Raw genomic sequence first — 23,433 nt, 5'->3', positions numbered from 1 at the left:
TCTCCTAATTTCCAACCTAAACCTCCCCTGGTGCAATTTGAGGCCATTCCCTCTAGTCCTATCACTAGTAACTTATGAGAACAGACCAATCCCCAACTCCCCACAACTTCCTTTCAGGTAGTTGTAGAGAGCAATAAGGTCTTTCATGAGCTTCCTCTTTTCCAGATTAAACAACCCCAGTTCCCTCAGTCGCTCCTCACAGGACTCGTGTTCCAGACCCTTCACCACCTTCATAGCCCTTCTCTGGACATGCTCCAGGGCCTCGATGTTCTTTTTGTAGTGAGGGGCCCAAAGCTGAACACAGTACTCGAGGTACAGCCTCACCAGAGCTGAGTACAGGGGGACGATCACCTCCCTGGTCCTGCTGGCTACACTATTCCTGATGCAGGCCAGGATGCCATTGGCCTTCTTGGCCACCTGGGCACACTGCCAACTCATGTTCAGGTGAGCATCAGCCAACACCTCCAGGTCCTTTTCCTCTTCACAGCTTTCCAGACACTCTGCCCCAACCCTGTAGCACTGCATGGGGTTGCTGTGACTAAAGTGCAGGACTCAGCACTTAGCTATGTTGAACCTCATCCCATTGGCCTCTGCCCATCAACCCATCCTGTACAGGTCCTTCTGCAGGGCCTTCCTATCCTCCGGCAGATTGACACTTTCCCCCAACTTGGTGTCATCTGCAAACTTACTGAGGGTGCACTCAATTCCCTCATCCAGATCATCAATGAAGATATTAAAGAGGATGGGCCCCAACACTGACCCCTGGGGAACACCACTGGTGACCAGTCACCAGCTGGATTTCACTCCGTTCCCCACTACTCTCCCAGCCATCCAGCCAGTTTTTAACCCAGCAAAGAGTGTACCTGTCCAAGCCATGGGCTGCCAGCTTCTCCAGTAGAATACTATGGGAAACCATGTCAAAGGCCTTGCTGAAGTCTAGGTAGACTACACCAAGAGCCTTTCCCTCATCCACCAGGCGGGTCACCCGGTCATAGAAGGAGATGAGGCTGGTCAGGCAGGACTTGCTTTTCATGAACCCATGCTCATTGGGCCTGATCCCCAGCCTGTCCCACATACGTTGCATGATTGCATTCAAGATGAATTCTGTTCCATCACCTTTCCTGGCACTGAGGTTAGGCTGACAGGCCTGTAGTTCCCTGGGTCCTCCTTACAACCCTTCTTACAAATGGACGTCACATTAGCAAGTCTCCAGTCATCTGGGACCTTCCCCGGATGTCTTACCTGTGTTGTCAGTAAAGCATGACAGTGAAAAAAAAAAAAAAAAAAAGGAGCTTTCACTACACTGAAAGGGAGATTCAATTGGTAAACCACCAGTGTCAGTGTTCATGGTAGGTAGCATACAAGATACATCTCTGAAGTATTTTCTAAAGTGTAGGTACCTCTTTTGTATGTACCATTGAAGGTACTGGGCCTCAAGTACTTTGAGTGTTACTCAACATCACTGCCATCACATCCAAACCCCTTTCAGTTTTGAGCACAGGGACAACACTGATGCGATTTTACAGGCCTTAAATGTTAAGAGCTTACAGACTGAGCTCTGGTGCTCAACTACTGATGAGATCTTTGTACTCATCCAATGCTTTGTTCATGGTAGCCTTGACAAAATTAACTGCAAGAATGAATATTGTTTTTATGGTCATGAAAACCATGAAGGGAAGCTTAGAGATGTCTTAGTGGTTTCATGGAAAAACTCCATAACACCTGTGTTTGCCATCTCAGGCCTCTGCACTTTTAAGGATGTAGGCATCTTCCTTCCAAGAAAGGACAGGACCATTTGTGGAAAGCAAGTCCCCAATCATACTTACACACTGGGAGGTCTTGAGACCTTATCCACCCAGATAGTTATGATGCTCATGAAAAGATCTTTGCCCTATTCACCTTTGGTTGGAAGTGAAATATGCATTAATCTAACTCTGCACTGCCTGACTGGATCCTGTTATTCCCTGTGAAGTTCTGAAAAGGACTTTAAAATCCTCATTTTCTTTCTGTACTCCTGCTCTAGCTCAAGGTTTTTGCTGTCTTACTTCACTTGGGCACTCTCAAGCTCTCAGCATACAGTGTTTTGGGTCAACAGGACTGAAACAGACATTTGTAACGTTGGTGGAGGGAAAGGGGTGTGGAAGGGACATAGGTAGCTCCTGGAATCTGAAAAACGACATTTAAAAAGAAAGTGATTCTGATATCTCATATACGTTCTTGCCGTTCTTACATCATAAGCTTCCCTCTTACCACTCTCATTCTCGAGTCCTTTCTACAGGTCTATACAGGAAAGCCCAGCATTCAACACAGCTGAGCACTGAAGAGGGGTTGAGGGTACTGTGAATCTGTGTGGGCATACTGGTGGAGGTAGGATGGGGGGTAGTCTTGGGCTCTGAAATATCTCCTCGCTCTATTCATCTGCAAGGACACTAGGTAAAGACATTGTCTTCACAGAAATTCTCTACTGTTTATTGTGGTTCTGACATATATTTCAGAATTACAGAGGTGAGAGTCTAGCATGGGTGCTGTTTCAGTCATGTCATCCCTCCTAAAGGCATCATCCATATCCTTACAGTAAGGACAGGTCTCCTGAAGTGCCCCTGATCAATAACTGTCCACAAGGAATAATTCTAGCTTCAGACACAGTCCTGCTATCTTCTCATAACTAGAAGCAGACAACATTTATATCTCTGTTATTCCATCCCTACAACTGCCAGAAATATGTGAGGGCCTCTACCAATGTTCTTAACATTTTAACTGTAATGTCTTTCTGCTCTTTAGTGTTATTGCTAGGTACACAAGCATATCAATACCTCCTAAAAAGCAGGGTAGAAACCTCTGCCATAGAACCTTACTAATCTCAGAAGGGACCTCTGGAGGTCTCTAGTCCAGCCCACTGCTTACAGCTGAACTAACTTCAAAGCTTGATTTGACTTGACAGAATTTGAATTTAAGGCTCCATTTTTGTCTCTTGCTCATTACAATTATTTACTATCTTTAAATTCTTTAATAGTGTTGTAGTAGGGGGATGGTTGGACCAGATGATCTTGAAGGTCTTTTCCAACCTTTATGATTCTATGATTCTATGATTTGATTCAAAGTACTTCTGTAATGTACTTCTTTATTTAGTAATACTGTGCTTTTATTGAGATCCTCCCCTTCTCATTTTTGAAAGACCTAGAAGGTGATAAAATGTTCATTAATACTTTGATCATTTTAAATAATGCCGCTGAAACTTTGCTCACAGCAGTAACTAGTTACTAGTAACTAGTAACTAGTAAAATACATTGACATGAGAGTCAACATTTTGTTAATATTTTAGCCTGACTAGACTGTCGACTTAAAGACAGCCTTTAATGTGAGTTTTAAATTTCACATTTCTCTTTTGTTAGATAGCTTCAAGTTAATTTATTCCATTACAGTGCAGGTTTTTATGTTAGTCAAGTCCACTTACCATAATTTTTAATGATTGTAGCTCAGAGAAAGGAAATATCATTCTGCTCCCTCAATTTGACAAGAGGGAGATTTAAGGGCAATTGGGTGCTGAATTACCTTTGGATTAGACAGAGAGACAAAAGCAAGCCTTTTTTTTTTTTTTTTTTCCTCAGTAATCTTACTGAGGAGGTGAGATCTGAATCATAGAGTCTGTTTGGTGCTTTAAAGCATGATGCAAATTGAAGTATTAAGTAAAATAATGAAGTTGATTTTTTACCCCTCTTCCTGTCCAAAACTGATTTTTCCTAATTTGTCTGAATCACCCTGTCCTGTCTACATGTAGGAAACACACAAAATAACACTGCTGTGCACATTTCAGACTCTTATGTCTGCTGCAGTCCAGCATATGCTGGAACTCTCACTGGTTTTATTAAATAAATGACAATACGTGCAGGAGTGGTACTATTAGACTTAATGCTGATAGATTTTAATACTCCTCAGGCATCCTTATTTATATCGTACAGCCTTTCCTGATAAAAGTCGTATGATAATATCGGTATATGAGCCTTTGTGTTTCCATAGAAACAATACAAACCTAAAGTATCTTCCTGTAAAAGGAAGGATCTTTCCTGTTAAATGGGCATAGGAAAGTCATACTCTTGTCAAATCCATGGCACTTTCATTTTCATTATCTAAAATAATTCAAAGTAAGATGAGTTTACACTGATGATCTTTCCATTTGTGATGGAATGTTAGAAGTGCAGTCTTTCAATAAATTTGGAGAAACCATAGTTTAATTTCTATTTCATTCAAAGCAGTGGCTTTCGTTTTGTAACCTTCTAATAATGGTCTTCAGTTTTTTGTTTTGTTTTATGTTTTTGTTGTTGTTGTTGTTGTTGTTTTGTTTTGTGCTGAAAAACTTACCAGTCTAAAAGTATTTATTGACTTTCCAGTTTCTACTTTCATCTTGAAAGAAAAATAATGAAAAGAATACAGCAGCTGTAAATAATTTTGTGTTGATATTTTGAGTGTGCTGATATGACTGTAAATGTGAGCATGGGTATGTATGTGATCACAAAAGTGAGATCACAAACTCATCAAAGTTCTTCTTCCTTACAAATCGGTAGAATTTCCCTGTAGGTAGGTAAAGACTTTCTTTTAGAAGCAGAGAAGTCATTTTGTCATAAATGTATCAATGCATGTTGAATTCTGCCTGGATATTTGTTATAGTGAAGTCTATAGAGAATCTGGTCCTAACCTAGTTATGGGGCTGTTTCCAACAAGCATATTTATTCTAATAAAATTTACCACACACCTGTCACAGCCCTGATAGTATCCGAGTTCAGCTGAGCTACTCTCTTCCTCCTCAACATTTTCCTCAGAGCCCCTCTGATTTCTTTGTTCCTCAGGCTATAAATAAGGGGATATAGCAGTGGAGTAATGTTGGTGTAGACCAGAGAAACCATCTTGTCTTGAGCTGGTGAGTAACTGGACTTAGGACGAATGTACATGAAGGTGGCACAACCATAGTGCAGCAAGGTGATGGCCAAGTGAGAAAAGCAGGTGGAAAAGGCCTTACTCCTTCCCAGGGAGGAGGTGACATGTAGCAAAGCAGCAGCAATACAAACATAAGAAGTCAGGATTAGGAGAAAGGGAAGCAGCAGGAGGAGCACACAGGCAGCTAGCAGGGGCAGCTCAGGGGTGTAACTCTGAGTGCAGGCCAGGTGCAGCACAGCAGGGACATCACAGAAGAAGTGGTTGATTCGATGCGACTGACAGAAAGGTAAGCGGAAAACAGCCACTGTCAACCCCAGGGCAACAGCAAAGCTTCCCAGGCAACATGCCACGGCCAGCCTGAAGCAGAGCCCCTCATTCATCACTGCTATGTAGTGAAGTGGCTGGCAGATGGCAACATAGCGGTCATACGACATGGCTACCAGGAGGAAGCATTCAGCCCCACCAAGTGCCACAAAAAAGTGCATCTGTGCAGCACAGCCAATGAAAGAAATGGTGCTGCCATCCACAACTATCAGGCTAAGGAGTGCCTTAGGGACAATGACTAAGGTATAGCAGAGTTCAATGACAGAGAGCTGACAGAGGAAGAGAAGCATGGGAGGGCGGGAAGGCTCCATAACCACCGCGACGAAGATCATCACATTCCCTGCCAGTGTGACCAGATGGACAATTAGAAAGATAAGGAAGAGGAAAACCCGCAGACAGAGCAGCTCAGAGAAGCCAAGCAGGAGGAACTCCACGGTTGCATCAGTGCTCTCATTGTCCCTCTCCATGCAGCCTTCACATGGCATCTACAGGGAAAGAAACAGAAGGGAGATAGTTGAATTTGACCTGATGCCTGGCAATCAACTCACTCCATGTAGGAAAAAATGTTGCAGTAGTGTAGAACCAATGTAGTAAAGCTCATTGTGAGACTTTATGGGGAGGAAAGTGGTTTCATTTTAAAACAAAACTCATTTTACTTGGTCGTATTCACACACTTTCACATCCTTATTCTCACAACCACCAAGGTACTTGTGCCTAAATGATCTGCTCAGGATTCTTTGCCATGTAACTGATGGTAAAGAATATCAGCTGTTAGGTCTTCATCACTTCTTCCAAATTGTTCTTAGGTTGATGACTATGACATTGATGGCCTACTAATCTAGCTGCTATCAATACCTAGGTGCCCTTCTTTCAGACATTCTTCTGCTGCTCCTTCAGGAGCTTCCAATCCCAGGCAGACCCATTTGTCCTCTGTTCACACCAATATTGCAGTTCTCTACATCTGTGCCAGGAATATAAAAGGACATATAAAGGAATATAAAAGGAAAGCAGACAGTGGGCTGGAGCTTCTGTTCTACAATCTGACTCCAACTAAAAGAGATTTCAGGTGTTCACTGACTGACTCCTGACTTCCCCACGGTGGATTTGTCTCAAAGTTCCTAGTGAAATGGAGTTTCACATAGAAGAGGTCAATGACTAAACACGAGGATTACAAAATCTGAGATGATATTTTGTCTGCTTATATCTTTTTGCCTGTCTCAGGCTTGTGGCATCAGAGTAACATAAACACACTTCCAAACTCAAACCCAAAGATGTCCATGGCAACATACTTTGTATAACAATTTATTTATTTTAATACAAACCTAATAACCTGGACTTGGAGGGAATGGTTGTCACAAGAAGAATAGAAAGTTCCTAGGAATATGGAGTGTAACAAACCTGCTGATGTTGAAAAGATCTATTAAATATAAGGACATAGAGAGCAGTATAGTAATAAATTACATATACTGGTCACGGGTGAGCAGTGCTCATTGCTCATGTGCACAGCATGTAAAGTAATATTTATTACAAGGAATGACTCTGATTCTTTCTACACTTGACTGTAAATCAGGAATAAAACCAGAGATTCCTTGAAGACTTCTGTTCACAGGAAAAATCTATCAATATTTAAATATGAAAGAAGTTAGAAATTACATGAAATGTTCCAATGCCATCAAGAGCAAATAGAAGAAATATGAAGTTGATGAAAAAATACTAGTTGGAGAGAGGGATTTTCCTGAAAAGAAGACATCTCCAGAAAGAAATTATCAATAAAGTTGAGGAAGTGAATCTGATAAGCCTACACACCTTTGCACGATTCAAGACATCTGGGGACTCAAGTGAATAATGAAAACATCTACAGTTATATAACCTCAGGTGCAAAGCTAGAAATAAAATCTCTGCTCTGGAGCATAAAACGTACACACAATAGCTATTCTAAACAGTCTGCCTATAAAGCTTTCATGGCACTGAATGTAAGTAGTAGCTCTTGACAGAGAACAATAGATCTCGAGACTGCTGACTCTATCACTGCACACCAGCTGGGGCTCCCTGCACTCCAGGTGCTAAGACTGTAAGAGTATTCTACTAAACACAAGACAAAGGAGTGGAGAGAAAATGGGTTTCCCTTATTTTCATTTGGAGTTGATCACTTCAGTGACAACATACCTTCTCAGGGTTAGAAGATAAGAAAATACAGACTTCTTCTTCTTGATGATGTGCCCTGTTCTGTCTGGGCTGACTGGGTTTCTCCCCCAGTCTGGAGTCCCTCTTGTTGTGAGTGTTCCCTAGAGCCAATGTTTTCTTTCAGCATTTAATAATCATAATCTCTTCTCTTCCACAAGACCGACTTCCTTATATACTTTATAACACAGAGGTCTTTTCTCTCCACCACCGTCTCTGCCCTCCTACATGAATGACAGGCAGTTGCATTCCTCCCAAGGAAAGGGGGGTTGCAGTTTTTCTGTAAACCAATCAACAAGATATAGGTGAACCTTTAGAGGAAAACAGTGTTCTAACATCCTCACTGAGGGTTGTTGCTGCTTCCACCAAAGCATCTGATTATTCATTGGGCTGGTTTGTACCCCAAATGGCAACAATTTACCTAACAGAATCCATTGCTGCTCTTCAAAATCAAGAGAATGTTTAAACCAAACTCACACTTAAAAGCAAAGTAAAACAAATACAAAAGCTTCAAAACAGCCTCTGGAACTATGTGTGGAATTTTCACCAGTTCATACAACCCATTATTTCTTACTGAGTCAGGTGAAATCACTGTTCAGCAATGACTGAGATTATTCAGACCCGATTTATATTTATTGCCATTGCTACAATCATTCCTGGTCATTTACAATGGAATCATTAAAGAAATCCGTAGGCTCATGTAAGTAAAGAGAGGCAACATCAACATTTTTGACTGGCAAAATGGAACTATCTCCATTAACATAGCTTGGCATATATAGCATATAATTACGGTACTTAAGATTTTTCCCAGGACATGATTTAGAGAAAATCTACAATTAAAAAATGTTCTTCTGTAGTATTTTATGGATATGGCATGGTCAGTTTGAGACAAAATTGCCTTTGCACCAGTACAATCTAGGGACTGACTATTGGGAGCTTTGCAGAGAAAAACCTTCCAGTAGAGAGCAAGATGAACACGACCCAGGAAGACGGCATGAATAGTAGCCACATACTGGGCTGCATTAACAAGACAATGACCAGGAGGTGAAGTGATTATTCCCCTTTATCTGGTACATATGAGATCACATTTGGAACAGTGTTCCCTGTTGCAGTCCTCCATACAAGAGATATTACAACAAAATCAAGAGGAGCATATGATGTCCAAGGAGATGCTGCAGAAGTTAGGTTTGTTCAGCTTGGTGAATAGGAGGCTGTCCTGGTTTTGGCTAGGATAGAGTTAATTTTCCTCCTTGTAGCTGGCATGGTGCCATGTTTTGGATTGAGGATGAGAATAGTGTTGATAACACACTGATGTTTTAATTGTTGCAGAAACACTAAGCCAAGGACTTTTCAGCTTCTCACACCACCCTGACAGTGAGGAGGCCGGGGGTACACAAGGAGCTGAGAGGGGACAGAAACAGTGGGCTGCAAAGTGCTGTGTAGTGCTTAGCTGCCTGCTGGGTTAAACCACAACAGAGGCCAAAGGGGGATATAAACGATGGCTTCAGCTAGTTGTTGTGGGACTAAATGGACAACAGAGCCAGAACCCTCTCAGAAGGACATGGTGAAATAGTTGAACACTGGAACAGGTGCCCCAAGAAACGGATATCTAATGTTTGGAGATGTTCACAAAACACCTGGACAAGGCTGTGAGCAACCTGATATAGCTCTGGAGCTAGTTCTGCTGGAAGCAGGGGGTTAGTCTAGAGACCTCCAGAGGTCCCTTTCCACCTAAATATTTCTTTGAGTCTATGACTTTTTTCCACCTTCATCAGACTTCCAGTATGGACAGGAACAGAAAGAACTGTGTGTACCTGGGGAGCTTTACTGTCACAAGCTGAAATACTTGTGGAGTTCCTCAAAGGCAAGTAACTGGGATTCTGTACTGTCACAATTTTGAAATAGGACAGAACTTAAATTCCATATTTGTATTTAAACATTTTTTACTCTTTTTTAAACTTGTCATGTAACTTGTGGAACTAAAGCCTGACAGTGGAATCTATCCTCCTGTGTCTCACAGTTTGTTTCCTTTACTTTCAACTTTTAAACCTTTTTTATTATTTCAAATTCTTCCCCTACATTTCTTCTGTTTAAGATGTTGTAAACAATTCAGGGCACAGAATATCCTTAAAGCATTTGCAAAACTAAATTTTGAATCTAGATGGAAATTCTAGATACTATTGTATAATAACCAATAAAGCCACAACCCTGGAAACTCTGTCTGTGGCATGTCGGTCTTTGATGCTGCAACTGGAGTAAATGCCAGGAGCTGGTTATTTTATAATTCTACCTGGCAAATAAGTGGAAGTAAATCTTTACAGTAAAGCATTTGTTTTAGTCAAATGCTTTGCTCCCTCTACCAAGTTCTGTGAAAATTCCAGAACATCAGCTGATTAACTTATGTATAGTTTCACTTTGTGTTATAAAATAAAATTCAGGGTTTTGCATGCTATTTCTTTCTTTATATTTATGCTCTTCTCTAACTGAAACTGCAGGAGAAATTCTGCTACCTCAGTAACAATGTAAAAATAATTACAAGGAACTATTTTGAAAAGCTGGTTCCATCTTTCTCATATTCACTTTGCCCTTTTCTGCTGATAGACTAGAAGAGAAACTAGGTGAGTAAGCACATACCCAGGAACCAATACCACGTAGTCAGCAGTAATATGCACTATTTTTTTAATGCAGTGTTTGGCCTTACACTAAAATAAGTAAGGCAAATTATTGTTTCAGTTTGTGTGTGTGCAGATAAGCTGTCAGTTATTAACATGCAACTTACCCCTCCCTGCAATGTTTCAACAAACACCTACACATTACCTCTAAAGCATGGTTCACTGACTGAACAGGGGAGCATTACCTGGAATTAGGTACGTATCCCAGTGCCAGAATGCACAGCAACAAGACAAGCAGCTTGCAGGAGAGGAAGAGAATATGAATGACAGAGCGGCTCCATACTTCCTCCTCTAGCCAACATCTTTCAGGTTCCCAGCATTTTCACTGCATCGGCTTTGCCAAATTCATAATAGATTAATAAAAGCTGCATGTTTGCATGCCTTGAGTCTGGAGCATGTTAGAGTTATGCACCTTCTTACTGCAGAGTTTGGCCCCATTCTCCTCCCCCGCATTCTCTGTAGCAATGTTTGTGATTTTTTTTCAGTATACCTTCAAGGCTTTGGGACTGGCCTGCCTTAGCCCAAATTTGTATAAAGAGTTTCTTGGAATCCAGGTATGGTTAATGAATCACATCATATCTGTTTCTATCAACAATTGCAACATACTTCAGAGGATGTTCCTGTCCATCTTCAGAAAAACAAGCAACACTGGGCTTGCCTACCTGCTTCTGTGAATCATCAGCCTGCTCCGAGAAGGACAAAAAAAAATGATAAAGTTGCCAGGTGAGCATTACTTGTGTTCACAAGTAGAAGCTTCTTTGTTATTCAGAAAAATTACGGTGACTTATCTGACTAGAGAAGTTAAGGCAGTTTTAAGGTGAGTTTCTTGAATTAGTTTTGGTGAATAATGAAATGTAAGATTCACTTTAATGGCAATCTGATGTTAGTAATGTGAAAATAAATATTAGTATCATTTGAGAAAGTGTATTTGTGACTGAGTAAGGCTGATTATGATCAGGGTGTAGCTGAGCCAGGTTCTGGAAACTGCAGCATCTTGAAAGAAATTTTTTAACATGTAGTGGATCCCCATTTTGTAGTCAAGAGAAGTCAAGAAAAGTCACAGAGGCAAGGCACTGAAACAATCGCACATAGACTTGAGGAGAAACAGTGTTTCTTCATTTCTGTAATACACAGAGCTTTCCTGGACCTGGGAACTGAAAAGTAGGATGACTGATAGTAATTTGCCTTCATGAGAAAAAGCATCACCTTGCTCCCATTGATTTTCTATTGTTTGGTTTGGTAAACACTGCCAGGGAACTCGCTCTGGAAAAAATATTGAACCATAAACCAACCGATAAAAATAATAAAAATAAATAAATAAAGAAAGAAGGGTAGGCAGCCTGGCAGCTGACTTCTCTTGGTTTGTTAAAGGTGAGGTGTCTTTTTCACTTCTTTGTACTTACTCATACTCTAACCCAGCCAAGGGCACTGTCCTGCATCTCTGCTAAGAAAATGATTGCGTATATCATTTAATACTATCATAAGCATGCAAGCTTTTCCTAGTCAAAAAAACATGAAGTCACTGAAAGAAAACTGATCTAGAACTGGAGAAAGAAAGGGCAAATCTAAAACAGAAAATAAAGAAAGAGAGGATGAAAAGATTTAAACAGAAAATGACAAGTGAAAATGTTTGAAAAAGGCAGGCAATCTGAAAATTGACCTACAGGCTCTGGAAAATATTAACTTAAACAACTTAAACTCCTGTAGTTAAGATAAGAAAGATGGTGAAGGAACTAAGTAAGGCTGACATACAGAAGAGATATCTAAGTGTGGTTGTTTTGTTTTTTTTTTGTTTTGGTTTGGTTTTTGGTCTGATTAAGAACTATCTTCATGATTATTCTGGAATTTCATTTTTCCTAGTCATCTGATTGTTTCTGTGAAGGATTCTATACAAATGTCCTCAGCTTTTCACGGCACTTCAGAGGATGCCATAGCACTTAATTAATTCTGAAAAACTTAACCTGCCTGTTAGCTGTCCTATTCAACTTTTCCTCTAATGATGTGACAGCTACCCACATAAGGTCTCACTGTGACCACTCTACCTCAGCTACAAAGTCAGTCAAGTCCTTGACAAGACGATTCCATGAGACTAAAATGACTCAACAACACCAGAAAAGGGCATGGCTCCATATTGCTGTAGGGCAAGAGAACAAGTATGAAACAGTTGCATACAAAAGCAGACAAGACTGAAAAAAATGCCAGAAATACTGGGCTGGGAAAGAGGAAAGAGAGACGGACCACTCTGAGAACAAAAAGTGTGAAAGCACATCTCACATATTTGAAAGGAGTACATGCATAAAACCAGATAATGTTAAAGAGGGATGCAGTCACTTTCACTTCAACTCTGGAAGCAAAGCCCTTCCCCATTGTTCAAAATGAGCTGTTGACCTTTTAGAGAAGATATCTTGAGAGTACAACTCTTGATGTTATTGAAAGTTGGTTTCAGATTCATTTGGGCAACTTTGTGGGAGTCTCTGTGGATTTAATTGAAAGTTTGTTGGTTTTATTGTTGTTGTTTTAACAGTCAGCTGATAACCTGCAGCCTGAGGGGCTCATCTGGAAAGGAAAAGAGTATCTGCATCTCCCACAGTCTTTGAAGAAGCTCAGCAGTGCTCAGCTGCTCTTGGGACTTGGATCACAGCACACTGGGGCCTTGCTGAAACTCAATGATGTTGACATCTAAAAATTGTGTATTTATTGCCTCTTATTGTTCCCTGTGCAATGGTAAATGAGGCCTTGTTCCACCTGTGCTCTTCCTTAGGGTGGTGGTGGCTGAGACACTCCATCTGGGGACATCATTTGTTTCTACTTCATTTGATCTGATGCAACTGCGGCTCCTGGGAGGAATGGAAGAAAAGCTCGTTCTTTTCTAAAGTTTTCCATAGGTGGCGCCATCCCAAGCTGATGCTGCACACACTCCATCCCCAGCGTACCCATGTTACTCCCACTTCTCCCTCCTCCAGTGTCATATTTGTCCACCTAGGTTATTGTTTTACACCTATGTCTCTTAGGACCTCAGGGCTCATTTTCAGGGTAGTAAGGCGTATAACTGTTAGACCAACATGTTTTTCCAGAGCAGCTTATTGCAGAAAGTAAGCCCTGCTAACCAGTATTTTAAACTTAATGCAAAAACTCCAGAACTGGAGTTCGTCTAGGCGGAGTAACTGGTAAACAGTCAATATATGTGTAGTCAGAGAAAGCAGGTGGGCCATAGAATCCATTCTAGCACTGAACTTTGGAGGTTATTACAAGCTGTGTTTCAAGCACCTTTGCTGGAGAAGGTGAAAGAAAAGAGCATCTGTTACTAATGGTGGACAAAACCTACATCTTAGAAACCATATATAGCTCAATCAAAGAGCCATGTAGTTCTTGACTTCAGCATTCTTTACCAACATTTCTGCTTGTTCTCTCACATACAGAATGCATTATCTACTTCTTTTATTGTTTCTTGTGTTTACAACATCTCTCCATTCTTACCTACTAAAAGTGCAAAAACTAAAATGTCTCGGTGAGAATTCAGCAAACTGTCCTTAATACAAAGTCAAGCAGTACAACACCACAACAGAATAAAGTGTGAGTTGCATTAAAATGATAATAGTGCAGGTCTGCATGAACACAGGTTTACAAGAAATAGTTTTGAGATAAGTAGATGCAAGAAAGACAGACTTTTAACAGCATTTCTGCATGAGAACCTGTTAGAGATAGGAGATACAAACCTCAGAATACAGGGAACCTTGTCTAGAGATGTGACTGTATTTAATTTCTTCACTTTACTTCATGGGTGACCAAAGCCCTGATCTGAAAGGAGAGATAACATGGTACTACAAAATCATGAGGTGAGTGGAGGAAGAAGGGTACAGTAGCCCCATATTTCTTGTGCTGAGTAGGTAACCAAGACCAATCAGTTTCACTGCTCATTTTCATTCAGTTTTGCTATTGTATCTCCCCCAGCACAAATAATTGGTAAGTGAGATGATATTGAACCTTCACTGTAAACACGGGACAAGCAAGATCAAGCCCTGGTCACCTTCTGGAGGGCTCTGTGACAATAACAGATGATTTGTGTTTGGCTAGACTCTCTGGAACCTTGTGTGGCACCTTGCTTTACAGTGCTGACAAACACTCAGGCTGACAAAGTCACTGATCCCATCCTGGCAGGAGACCTGTGGGCACACTTACTTTTAACAAGAGACCATGTTCATATTTACATGCTTGCTAACCAGAACAGCAGAACTAGGCCTGGGATGGGCAACCTAAAACGTGCTACTACTGGCGCCCCTAATATTTTCTAGACCTTATCTTCATGGACCTATTTGGTGCAAAGACTTGTATTTTGAAATAAACTGCTTCTTAGAGCACATGCTACCTGAGAAACATATCTATGGCTTTATATTCAAACACTAAGAAGAATTTTCACATATTCAGTTTTAGTAGCTTTTGTTTATTAGCAAAACCTAATTTACCATAATTATGGAACATAGCCCAAAGATCTTGTGAGCAACAAACAAAGCAAGGTCCTCAGATGTTCTTTCAGACTGATGAATAAGAAATGAAATGAATAACGTGGATATGATACTGAAACACTCTCCATCTCTACAGAGCTCTTCACAAAATCACATAAACCAAAGAATCTATAATGGAAGATCCAGCCTCCTACTCAGAGCCTGAAAATCATTAATACCACATCACATCACCATGGTCTTGCCTAACTGAGTCTTCGAAACCCCCAAGGCTGGAGATTCCTTCACCACTTTGGATACCAATTCAAATGCTACAGTGTCCCTTGGTGAAAAAGTTTTTCCTGAAGTCCAACCAGAACCTCCCAAGCTGTGATTTACAATCTGTTACTGTTGATTTAATGGAGCTGGCATAAACTTCTGCTATTCAGAACTTGCAGGGGGGGATGGGAGAAAGAGGGAAGAGGGTAACAGGACCGGTAGGAGCAAAAGCAAGATGAGTACATTAAGAAAAGTTGGAAAACATCCTGTTAGGACAACATAAAGGGAGAATAACTTTTTTTTTTTTTTAAATTAAGTCACAAGGTGAAAGCACTGAAGAAGCAGAGGCAGAGAAGTCTAGATCTTCTTTAAAGAAAGCACCATGTAAATGCAGTATCTTCCTTTGAACTGCTGTGTCCCTTAGCCATTAGTCTTTCTGTGCTGAGCAACTGCACTTGAACTAGTACTGAAATGATGTTTTTATGCCTGAAGCCTACTTTCTTCTGTGTGGTAATGGGAGCTCAGCTGCTTCCTGGGCAGCTGAGCTCCACCACAACCACTCTCTCACTCCCCCTTCTCAAAGGGAAAGGGGGAGACTAATAAAATTTATTACGCAGTACTAACAAGCTAGACAAACAGAACTAAAAACACCTTTCCCCCATCCCCACTCTTCCACCTTCTATCCCTGAGCAGCACAAGGGAACAGGGGAATGGGGGCTGTGGTCAGTCCCTAACGCTTCGTCTCCACTGCTCCTTCACTGTCACTCCCTGCCCCTGCTCCACGTGGGGTCCCTCCCACGGGATGCCGTCCTTCCCAAACTGAGCCTGCGGGGGCTGCCCACAGGCAGCAGCTCTTCAAGAACTGCTCCCACATGGCTCTCTACCACGGGGTCCGTCCATCAGGAGCAAACTGCTCCAGCACGGGTCCCCCATGGGCGGCAGCTCCCCCCAGACCCCCTGCTCCTGCGTGGACGCCTCTCCACGGGCTGCAGCTCTGGGCCGGGGCCTGCTCATGTGGGGGCTCTCCATGGGCCGCAGCCTCCTCCAGGCCACATCCACCTGCTCCACCGGGGGCTCCTCCACGGGCTGCAGCATGGAGATCTGCTCCACAGTGGTACACCATGGCCAGCAGGAGGACAGCCATGGTCCTCACCACAGGCTGCAGGGGAACTTCAGCTCCAGAGCCTGGAGCACCTCTCCCCCTCCTTCACAGACCTTGGTGTCTGCAGGGCTGTTTCTCACTCCTCACTCTCCCAGCCCCCGTTGTGCAGCAGGTTTTTCCCTTTCTTAAATCTACTCTCACAGAAGTGCAACCAGTATCACTCAACGACTCAGCTTTGGCTGGCAGCAGGTCCCTTTGGAGCCAGCTGAAAATGGCCCTTATCTAACATGAGGCAGCTCCTGGACTCTTCTCACAGAGGCCAGTCCTGCAGCCCCCCCACTACCAAAACTGTGCCACATAAACCCAATACAATGGGGCAAGGGCTTGGCAGGCAGAGACTCTTGAATAAATAGCAATGACTTGAGCTGAGCTGACCATAGCTAGCTGTGTAGTGAAACAGACTTCAGCCCTCGGTATGTACAGTTTTATTCCCACTTCCATTTTGGTTTCTGTACAGATGGATGGACCTAGTATGTGTGACAAACATCTTCTACTCCTGGGAGATACACAAAGTGAAGTTTTGTTTATAATTCTTCCTTTGCCTTTTTTCTGTAACTTCATTAATCAACATATCTGTCACTCACTACTTTAAGGTCACAGTGGTTAGGTCTTCAGAATAAAAGATCAGTCAGTTCAAAGGGGCTACAGATATGAAAGTTCATCAATGAGACAAATGAACAGAAAGCTGGGTGTACAATTTTTTTTTTTTCTGTATCATCAGAAGTGCACTAATGGACAACGTTTTCTCTCTGAGGATCTGGACAAATGAAAATCATCACGCAGCAGCTCTTATGGTCTCAAGAGACAAGGAGTCAACCGGTGAAGGTGATCCTACTATTTACACTATATCAGGTAAAGCTATACTCACCAGCCTCATATGCTTGAATACAACTGTAGTTACAGTTAGGACAGGCCAACTATGGCTTTAAAGAATATGAGATTACAGAAATCTATTAAACTCCAACTGGAAATATCAGAGATGGAACCGCGTAAAGTTTGCATGTTATTAAACACTGATTTTATTAATTCTGGATTTTGATAGAACAGCCTTTAGGTGCCTGAAGAGGGTAGGGTTCATGTCATCTAAGTTAGAGAGGTCACAAAGATAAGAGTCTTGATATGCACCTCTCAACGCTTCTGCCACATACTGAAATCAGAAGATCAACTTCATTTGAATCAATAATGCATATAATTGTATTTAACAATTAAATATATATATATTTCAACATGCTCCAATTTAAGGCTTTCATTTTTACCAAGATGGGGCAACAATCTTTTTTTCATTTCCACTTCACTTCACTTCACTTCACTTCACTTCACGTCACGTCACTTCACTTCACTTCACTTCACTTCACTTTTTTCGCTTTCTCAACTCACTACTTGCCCTGTCTGATTTTGGAAGCTGAATGACTATTCCCAGAAGAACTGTTCCTTTCCTGGTGAACATTCTTGCTACAAATTTTCTTTTCAGGAGGTTTTGTTCATCTTAAACTTAAATAATAATAATAATAATAATAATAATAATAATAATTTAAAAGGGGGGGCAGAATTTGAGGGCTATGGATTAATGGAAATGCTGTATGGTGAAATTATGATTCTACTTTTCAATTAGCTATGCATATTGAATGGACAGCAAAAGGTCACCCTGAAAATAAATGGTGAAGTCACTGGGAACAGAGATTTGTAAACGTCTTACATCAGGCCCAAATCAAAACTAGCATGGGAAAAGTTGGACTAGACCAAGACTGAGTGTTGCTACTTGTTTTATGGTATTTTTCTTTAAAGGGGAAAATGGAAAAACAGGAATTTTGAAAATTATTGCAAAGGAAGGTGAATAGGCAGAATAGTGTGCTGACATTCAGACAAATAAGTGAATCAAAATCATTTTTTGTACTACAGTGAGGAAGAAAACCTGAATTCTGAAAATTCAGGAGTAGGAGCCTTTCTGTGTAGTCAGCTGAGTGTGTAAAGTTTGATGCTGTTGCCAGCATTAGGCAGATGTTCACATCTCTACCCAGAAACAATAATGTCTGTTAGGATGAATTTTTTTTTTGTGATTCACTTTAGTCCAGGAATGGTCTCAAAAGAGTATGTTACTTAAAACTGTAAACACAAGCTTTTGTTTGCCAGTGAAACCTAAAGCCAAATTCAGAATTACAGCAATTGAACTGGTAAGGAATACTGTTACCATTGTAGAAAATAAGATGTCACAACTTTGCAGTGCTGTAATTAGCATTATATTTAGATGGAGGACTTGGCTGTCTATACTTGTTTTATGTGAGACCTGGCAGTGTTACGTGTGGATATTGTTGAAGTACCTTGTCTAAGGCAGCCTGTGTGGTTGGCCATGTCATTGTCTTTAGCATGTGTATGTGTGTGTCTCTGGGATACATGCCTAACCTCGTTACTGGTCACTTTTTAAGAGCCGTCTCTTAGGAATGCAGGAAAAGGCAATTCTCATGCGTCAGAAGTCAAGCAAGTGAGGCAGAAATTTGGCTTGTGATTTCAACTGTGATTTCTAAATAATACATCATCTCATATCGAGATAAAAAAGGTTTAAAAATCCTCAGGTCTTCCTATTGCGGTCAATCAATCAACTCAAATTTATCAGAAATTTCCATTTGCTTAAATATTTGAGAGCAGTAGAAGACAATAAATTGTTAGTATGATCAGTGCCCTGAGATACAATCAATTTTGTGTTTGGCCGTGATGATAGCAATATCAGCATGCTCACAAAGACTTTAAGTCTGGTTGAGTGTCACAAATGGAATTATACACTTCTCTCATGGGAGAGAAGCGGCAATATATTTATTGATATAATGAAATGCTCTAACAAAGCTTAATCATAGAATCATAGAATCATAGAATCATAGAATCATAGAATCATAGAATCATAGAATCATAGAATCATAGAATCATAGAATGGCCTGGGTTGAAAACGACCTTAAAGATCATCTAGTTGCAACCCACCTGCTCTGAGCAGGGTTGCCAACCACTAGGGCAGGCTGCCCGGAGATGCATCCAGACTGGCCTTGAATGCCTCCAGGGATGGGGCATCCACAACCTCTCTGGGCAACCTGTTCCAGTGCCTCACCACCCCCTGAGTGAAAAACTCTCTTTTAATTTCCAACCTAAATCTCTCCTGTCTTAGTTTAAAACCATTCCTCCTTGTCCCTTGTCACTACCAACACATGTAAACAAGTGTTCTCCCTCCTGTTTATACACTCCCTTTGAGTACTGGAAGGCTGCAATGAGGTCTCCCCGGAGCCTTCTCTTCTCCAAGCTAAACAAGCCCAGTTCCCTCAACCTTTCTTAAAGGAGAGGTACTCCAGCCCTCTGATAATCTTAGTGGCCCTCCTCTGGACCCATTCCAAGATGACGGTGACTTACCAAAATCACATTGAGTGACATCACATTGAGTCATGCCTGAAACTAATGTTACTGACAAATGAAAATGGAAGGAAATAAAATCTTTCAGAAGACTTAGAAATCTTTTTCATTGATCTGACCGGGTGAACCATTCTCTTAATACACAGAAATCTCATCACATAAGGGCAATATTTATCTGTCAAACCACAAACAATCCATAAAACACAGCCATTGCTGCCTGCGATATCTTCTTTATTGGTAACAATGCAAAATGGAATAGAAGAAAAAATTGCAGAGGTCATTGTGAAGCAAGAGCATTGTAAAGAAGAATATAAAGTCAGCAATTCTGGTTATACACTATATATATGTTTATGCATATAACAACAGAAGCAACATGCAACACTTTCACATTACATGGTTTAGTACTTTGGAACGCTAGTTACAGGTTTAATAGGTTACACACCACTGGCACATCTCTTATCATTGAGTTTTTTTTCATATGACTAAATATGATAGTTCTTACATTCATTGGCATCATGGGGAAGGAGAACAGTGCAAGACAGGATTGAGAAATACACATCTGCAGCACAGCATAAAAGAGAGCTCTCCCATTCAGTATTTCTATGGCACAAGGGGAAATAAAAAAAAGCAGAGAGATCTAGGTTCCATCCTTCTTTCTAGGGCTACATCTACCCTTAGGACTTCAGAATTTGCAGTCCATCAGTAACCACACCTTCCAGGGAGAAGGGGACGCAGAAATGAAAGCTTGTCATTGAAATTGATTGCTCTGTAACTTGGAAGGTGTTCATGCTCTCGTGCAATGTAGCGAAAACCACTTCCATCGCTATGTTCACACAAGAGCCAAACACCTCGCTGGACTTTATGAGAAGATGCCATGTCATTGTAATGACCCCTAGCCAAATTGGTTGGTTCTGTTATCACCCTGCTCTTCCCTTGATATTGGTCATGTTCATAGATAGTGATCTGTGGATTGTGCAAATTTTCAGTAATCAACATCAGAGAAGTGATCTTGTCATTCATCTCTCTACCAACAAAGCTATGCTCTCCCTCCTCAAATACCAGTAACCGGCCCCTATAGTTGTCATGCTCATAAGCCACCCAAGGTTGTCCAATTACTTTCACTGAGGAGATACAGTCATTCCAATCTACATCTTTCAGATTGGCAACGTCTCTGGTGAGTTCTTTGGAGTACCCCTGGAAGTTGGCGTGCTCATAAATGATGATTTTCCCCATCTCAGCAGTGTTTCCGTAATCTGGACTTGTTGCTGTAGAAGTTAGATGACAGCCTGCAGAAAAGGAAAACAGAAAACAAACAATACTTGTAAGAAGCCTTTCCACAAAAGACAGAAGACAAAACAGCGGAAGGAAGAAGAATGGGACAATTAAAACAGTTCTAGCAAAGAATGAATAAAACAGCTGCTGGACAAGACTGAGCGCATGATGTAGAAATTTGAATTTGGAAGAAAAAATTAAGAGTAAAATGAGAAGTCCATCAAATCTATTGGGTCTTTGTTAGTTGTGTATATTGGTTTACGTATGTGTTCAAATGACATCTAAGTTTAGTATCTTATTGGAATATCCTATTCAATAAATAATTAAATAAAATAAAGGACTGGTGATGAGTGTGGGCGCCTGTAGAGGGCTGTTCTAGAAAACCCTCTTGGAGACTGCCAACATTCATGCTACCCTTGGAGTAAATTAAAGTGACATAAAACTTTTCAATCAGTTGTTTGGTGTTATTAGCTTTTAGCAAAAGTTAATGAAATAGCAAAAGCTATTCTCACAGAAATTGATTAAACCTTGTTACCTATAATGGGAGCTATTTAAATCTTGTTATTTCGCAAAGGGCGGAATAGCCCATAGCATAGGAGACAGAGAGGAAGATAGAGAAAGACAGAGGTAGAGGAAAGGTCCAGATTACCACCCTGGGTTCCAGCGACGTCTCTGGTCCAGTTCCTGTTCTGTCTGCGATGGTGGTGGGTGCACACAAAGCCCTTCTGAGTCGCACTATTTATAAGCTGGACCCAACTCCAGTTCTCACTTTGTATACTAATTACAGCTAGTCCCCACCTCCAGTTCCTGCTTTGTATGGTAATATGTGCAGCCTGTGTCCCACAACCTTCTCGAGGGGAGGGAGGAATTGGGGGGGAAGAGGAGGGGGTTGCTAGAGCCTTTCCTACCGCAACTGCCAGATCCACGGACGCCAAAAGATGTCTCAGAAGGTTACCCAGGATAAGGAAGTTGGCACTATCTGGCCCTAGCAGGATCCTCTTTTCTGACCATATCACCCTTTTGTGCTGAGTGTTTGAGACATTCTTTTGTTTTTGCTTCTCAGTCACTTTCAGTGTCTTTCATTTCATGATACTACATTTGAGAATTATTTTAGAAATAGGTGTTGGCTGTTTTGACAGCATTTCACAACTCACAATATTGTATGTAAAAAACTAGTGAAACATTCAATTAACTTCTAAATGAAAGTGCAATTTATTGGTTGTTAGAATACTAGTTTAATGACTTATCTGTATTACTACTTCAATTGTACTACGATCTTTGGAATCTGGAGAGCTCCCAATCAACTGGAAGTGGGAGAAATGTCTCAGTTTTCAAGAAGGAAAAGGAGGAAGACCCTGCTAATTATGGGCCTGTCACTCTCACTTCAGTGCCTGGTAAAATTATGGAGAAGATTGTTCTGGTAGTTATTGAAAAAACCTAAAAGACAATGCAGTCATTGGTCATAATCAACACAAGTTCATGAGGGGAAAGTCTTGCTTAACCAGCTTAATTTCCTTTTATGAAAAGGTTACCCATCTAGTTGAATCAAGGAAGCCAGTAGATGTGATTTTTGGATTTTAGCAAAGCTTTTGATGCTGTTTCTGACAGTATCTTTCTGGACTAAATGTCCAGAATACAGCTAGACAAATATATAATATGATGAGTGAAAAATTGGCTGATGGGTTGGGCTTAAAGGGTTATAATAAATGGGGTTACATCAGACTGGCAACCAGTCATTAGTGGGGCTGCCCAAGGCTCCATTTTGTAGCCAAATCTCTTCAATGTTTTTATGAATGATCTGGATGCAGGACTTAAGTGCGTATTGAGAAAGTTTCCAGATTATACTAAATTAGGAGGAGCTGTTGACTATCTCAAGTGTAGAAAGGCCTTGCAGAGAGATCTTGACAGAATAGAAGGCTGGGCAATCACCAGCCACAGGAAGTTCAACAAGAGCAAGTGACAGATTCTGCTTCTGGGATGGAGAAATCCTGGATATACATACAAACTGGGATATGAAAAGCTGGAGAGCAGCTTCACAAAAAGGGATCTTGGGGGTTCTGGTTGAATATGAGTCAACAGTGTGCCCTGGTAACCAAAAGGACCACCCATACCCTGGGGTGCATCAAGCACAGCATGGCTAACCCGTCAAGGGAAGTGATTGTCCCGCTCTACTCTGTGCTGGTGCAGGCTCACCTCGACTACTGTGTGCGGTTTTGGATGCAATATAAGAAGGACATAAAACTATTAGAGAATGTCCAAAGGAGGGCTACAAAGATGGTAAAGGGTCTAGAAGGGAAGATGTATGAGGAGCAGCTGAGGTCACTTGGTTTATTCAGCCTAAAGAAGAGGAAACTGAGGGGTGATCTCATGGAGTCCTACAGCTTCCTCATGAGGGGAGCGAAAGGGGAAGCGTTGATCTCTTCTTTCTAGTGACTGGTGATAAGACCTGAGGGAAAGGCACGAAGCTGCATCAGGGGACGTTTTGGTTGGTTATTAGGAAAAGGTTCTTTACCAAGAGGATGGTAAGGCACTGGAACAGGCTCCGCAGGGAAGTAGTCATGGCACCAAGCCTGTGAGTTCAGGAAGCATTTGGAAAACACTCTCAGAAATACTATTTAATTTTTAGGTAATCCTGTGTGTAGCTAATAGTTGCACTTGATGATCCTTGTGGGCTCCTTCCATCTCAGAAAATTCTAGGGTTCTGTGGTTCTATAATACTATAATACTATATGAAACTGCAAACTAGAAGCTGCAGTGATATCTGCGAGCCTTGAAGAAAGAG

At 41.3% G+C, this 23,433-nt stretch overlaps 2 protein-coding genes across 2 annotated transcripts; both read right to left on the bottom strand.

The window, feature by feature from the left end:
• Positions 1-4,739: 4,739 nt before the first annotated feature.
• On the bottom strand, positions 4,740-5,741 carry LOC118247767 (olfactory receptor 10AC1-like). Its single transcript, XM_035546030.1, has one exon. The coding sequence runs from the start codon at positions 5,739-5,741 to the stop codon at positions 4,740-4,742; it is 1,002 nt and encodes a 333-aa protein (XP_035401923.1).
• A 14,337-nt stretch (positions 5,742-20,078) lies between these two features.
• On the bottom strand, positions 20,079-21,326 carry LOC118247766 (epidermal differentiation-specific protein-like). The gene is made up of 2 exons (XM_035546028.1): positions 21,301-21,326; positions 20,079-20,665 (listed from the first exon to the last, which is right to left on the bottom strand). Exon 2 carries the CDS (start codon positions 20,610-20,612, stop codon positions 20,079-20,081), a length of 534 nt encoding a protein of 177 aa, XP_035401921.1. The 5' UTR covers positions 20,613-20,665; positions 21,301-21,326.
• Positions 21,327-23,433: the final 2,107 nt, after the last annotated feature.

Source organism: Cygnus atratus, chromosome 1, assembly GCF_013377495.2.
Source record: "Cygnus atratus isolate AKBS03 ecotype Queensland, Australia chromosome 1, CAtr_DNAZoo_HiC_assembly, whole genome shotgun sequence".
NCBI lineage: Eukaryota > Metazoa > Chordata > Aves > Anseriformes > Anatidae > Cygnus > Cygnus atratus.
Note: the sequence above shows the minus strand (reverse complement) of the source record. Positions and strands in the feature narration are given on the sequence as shown.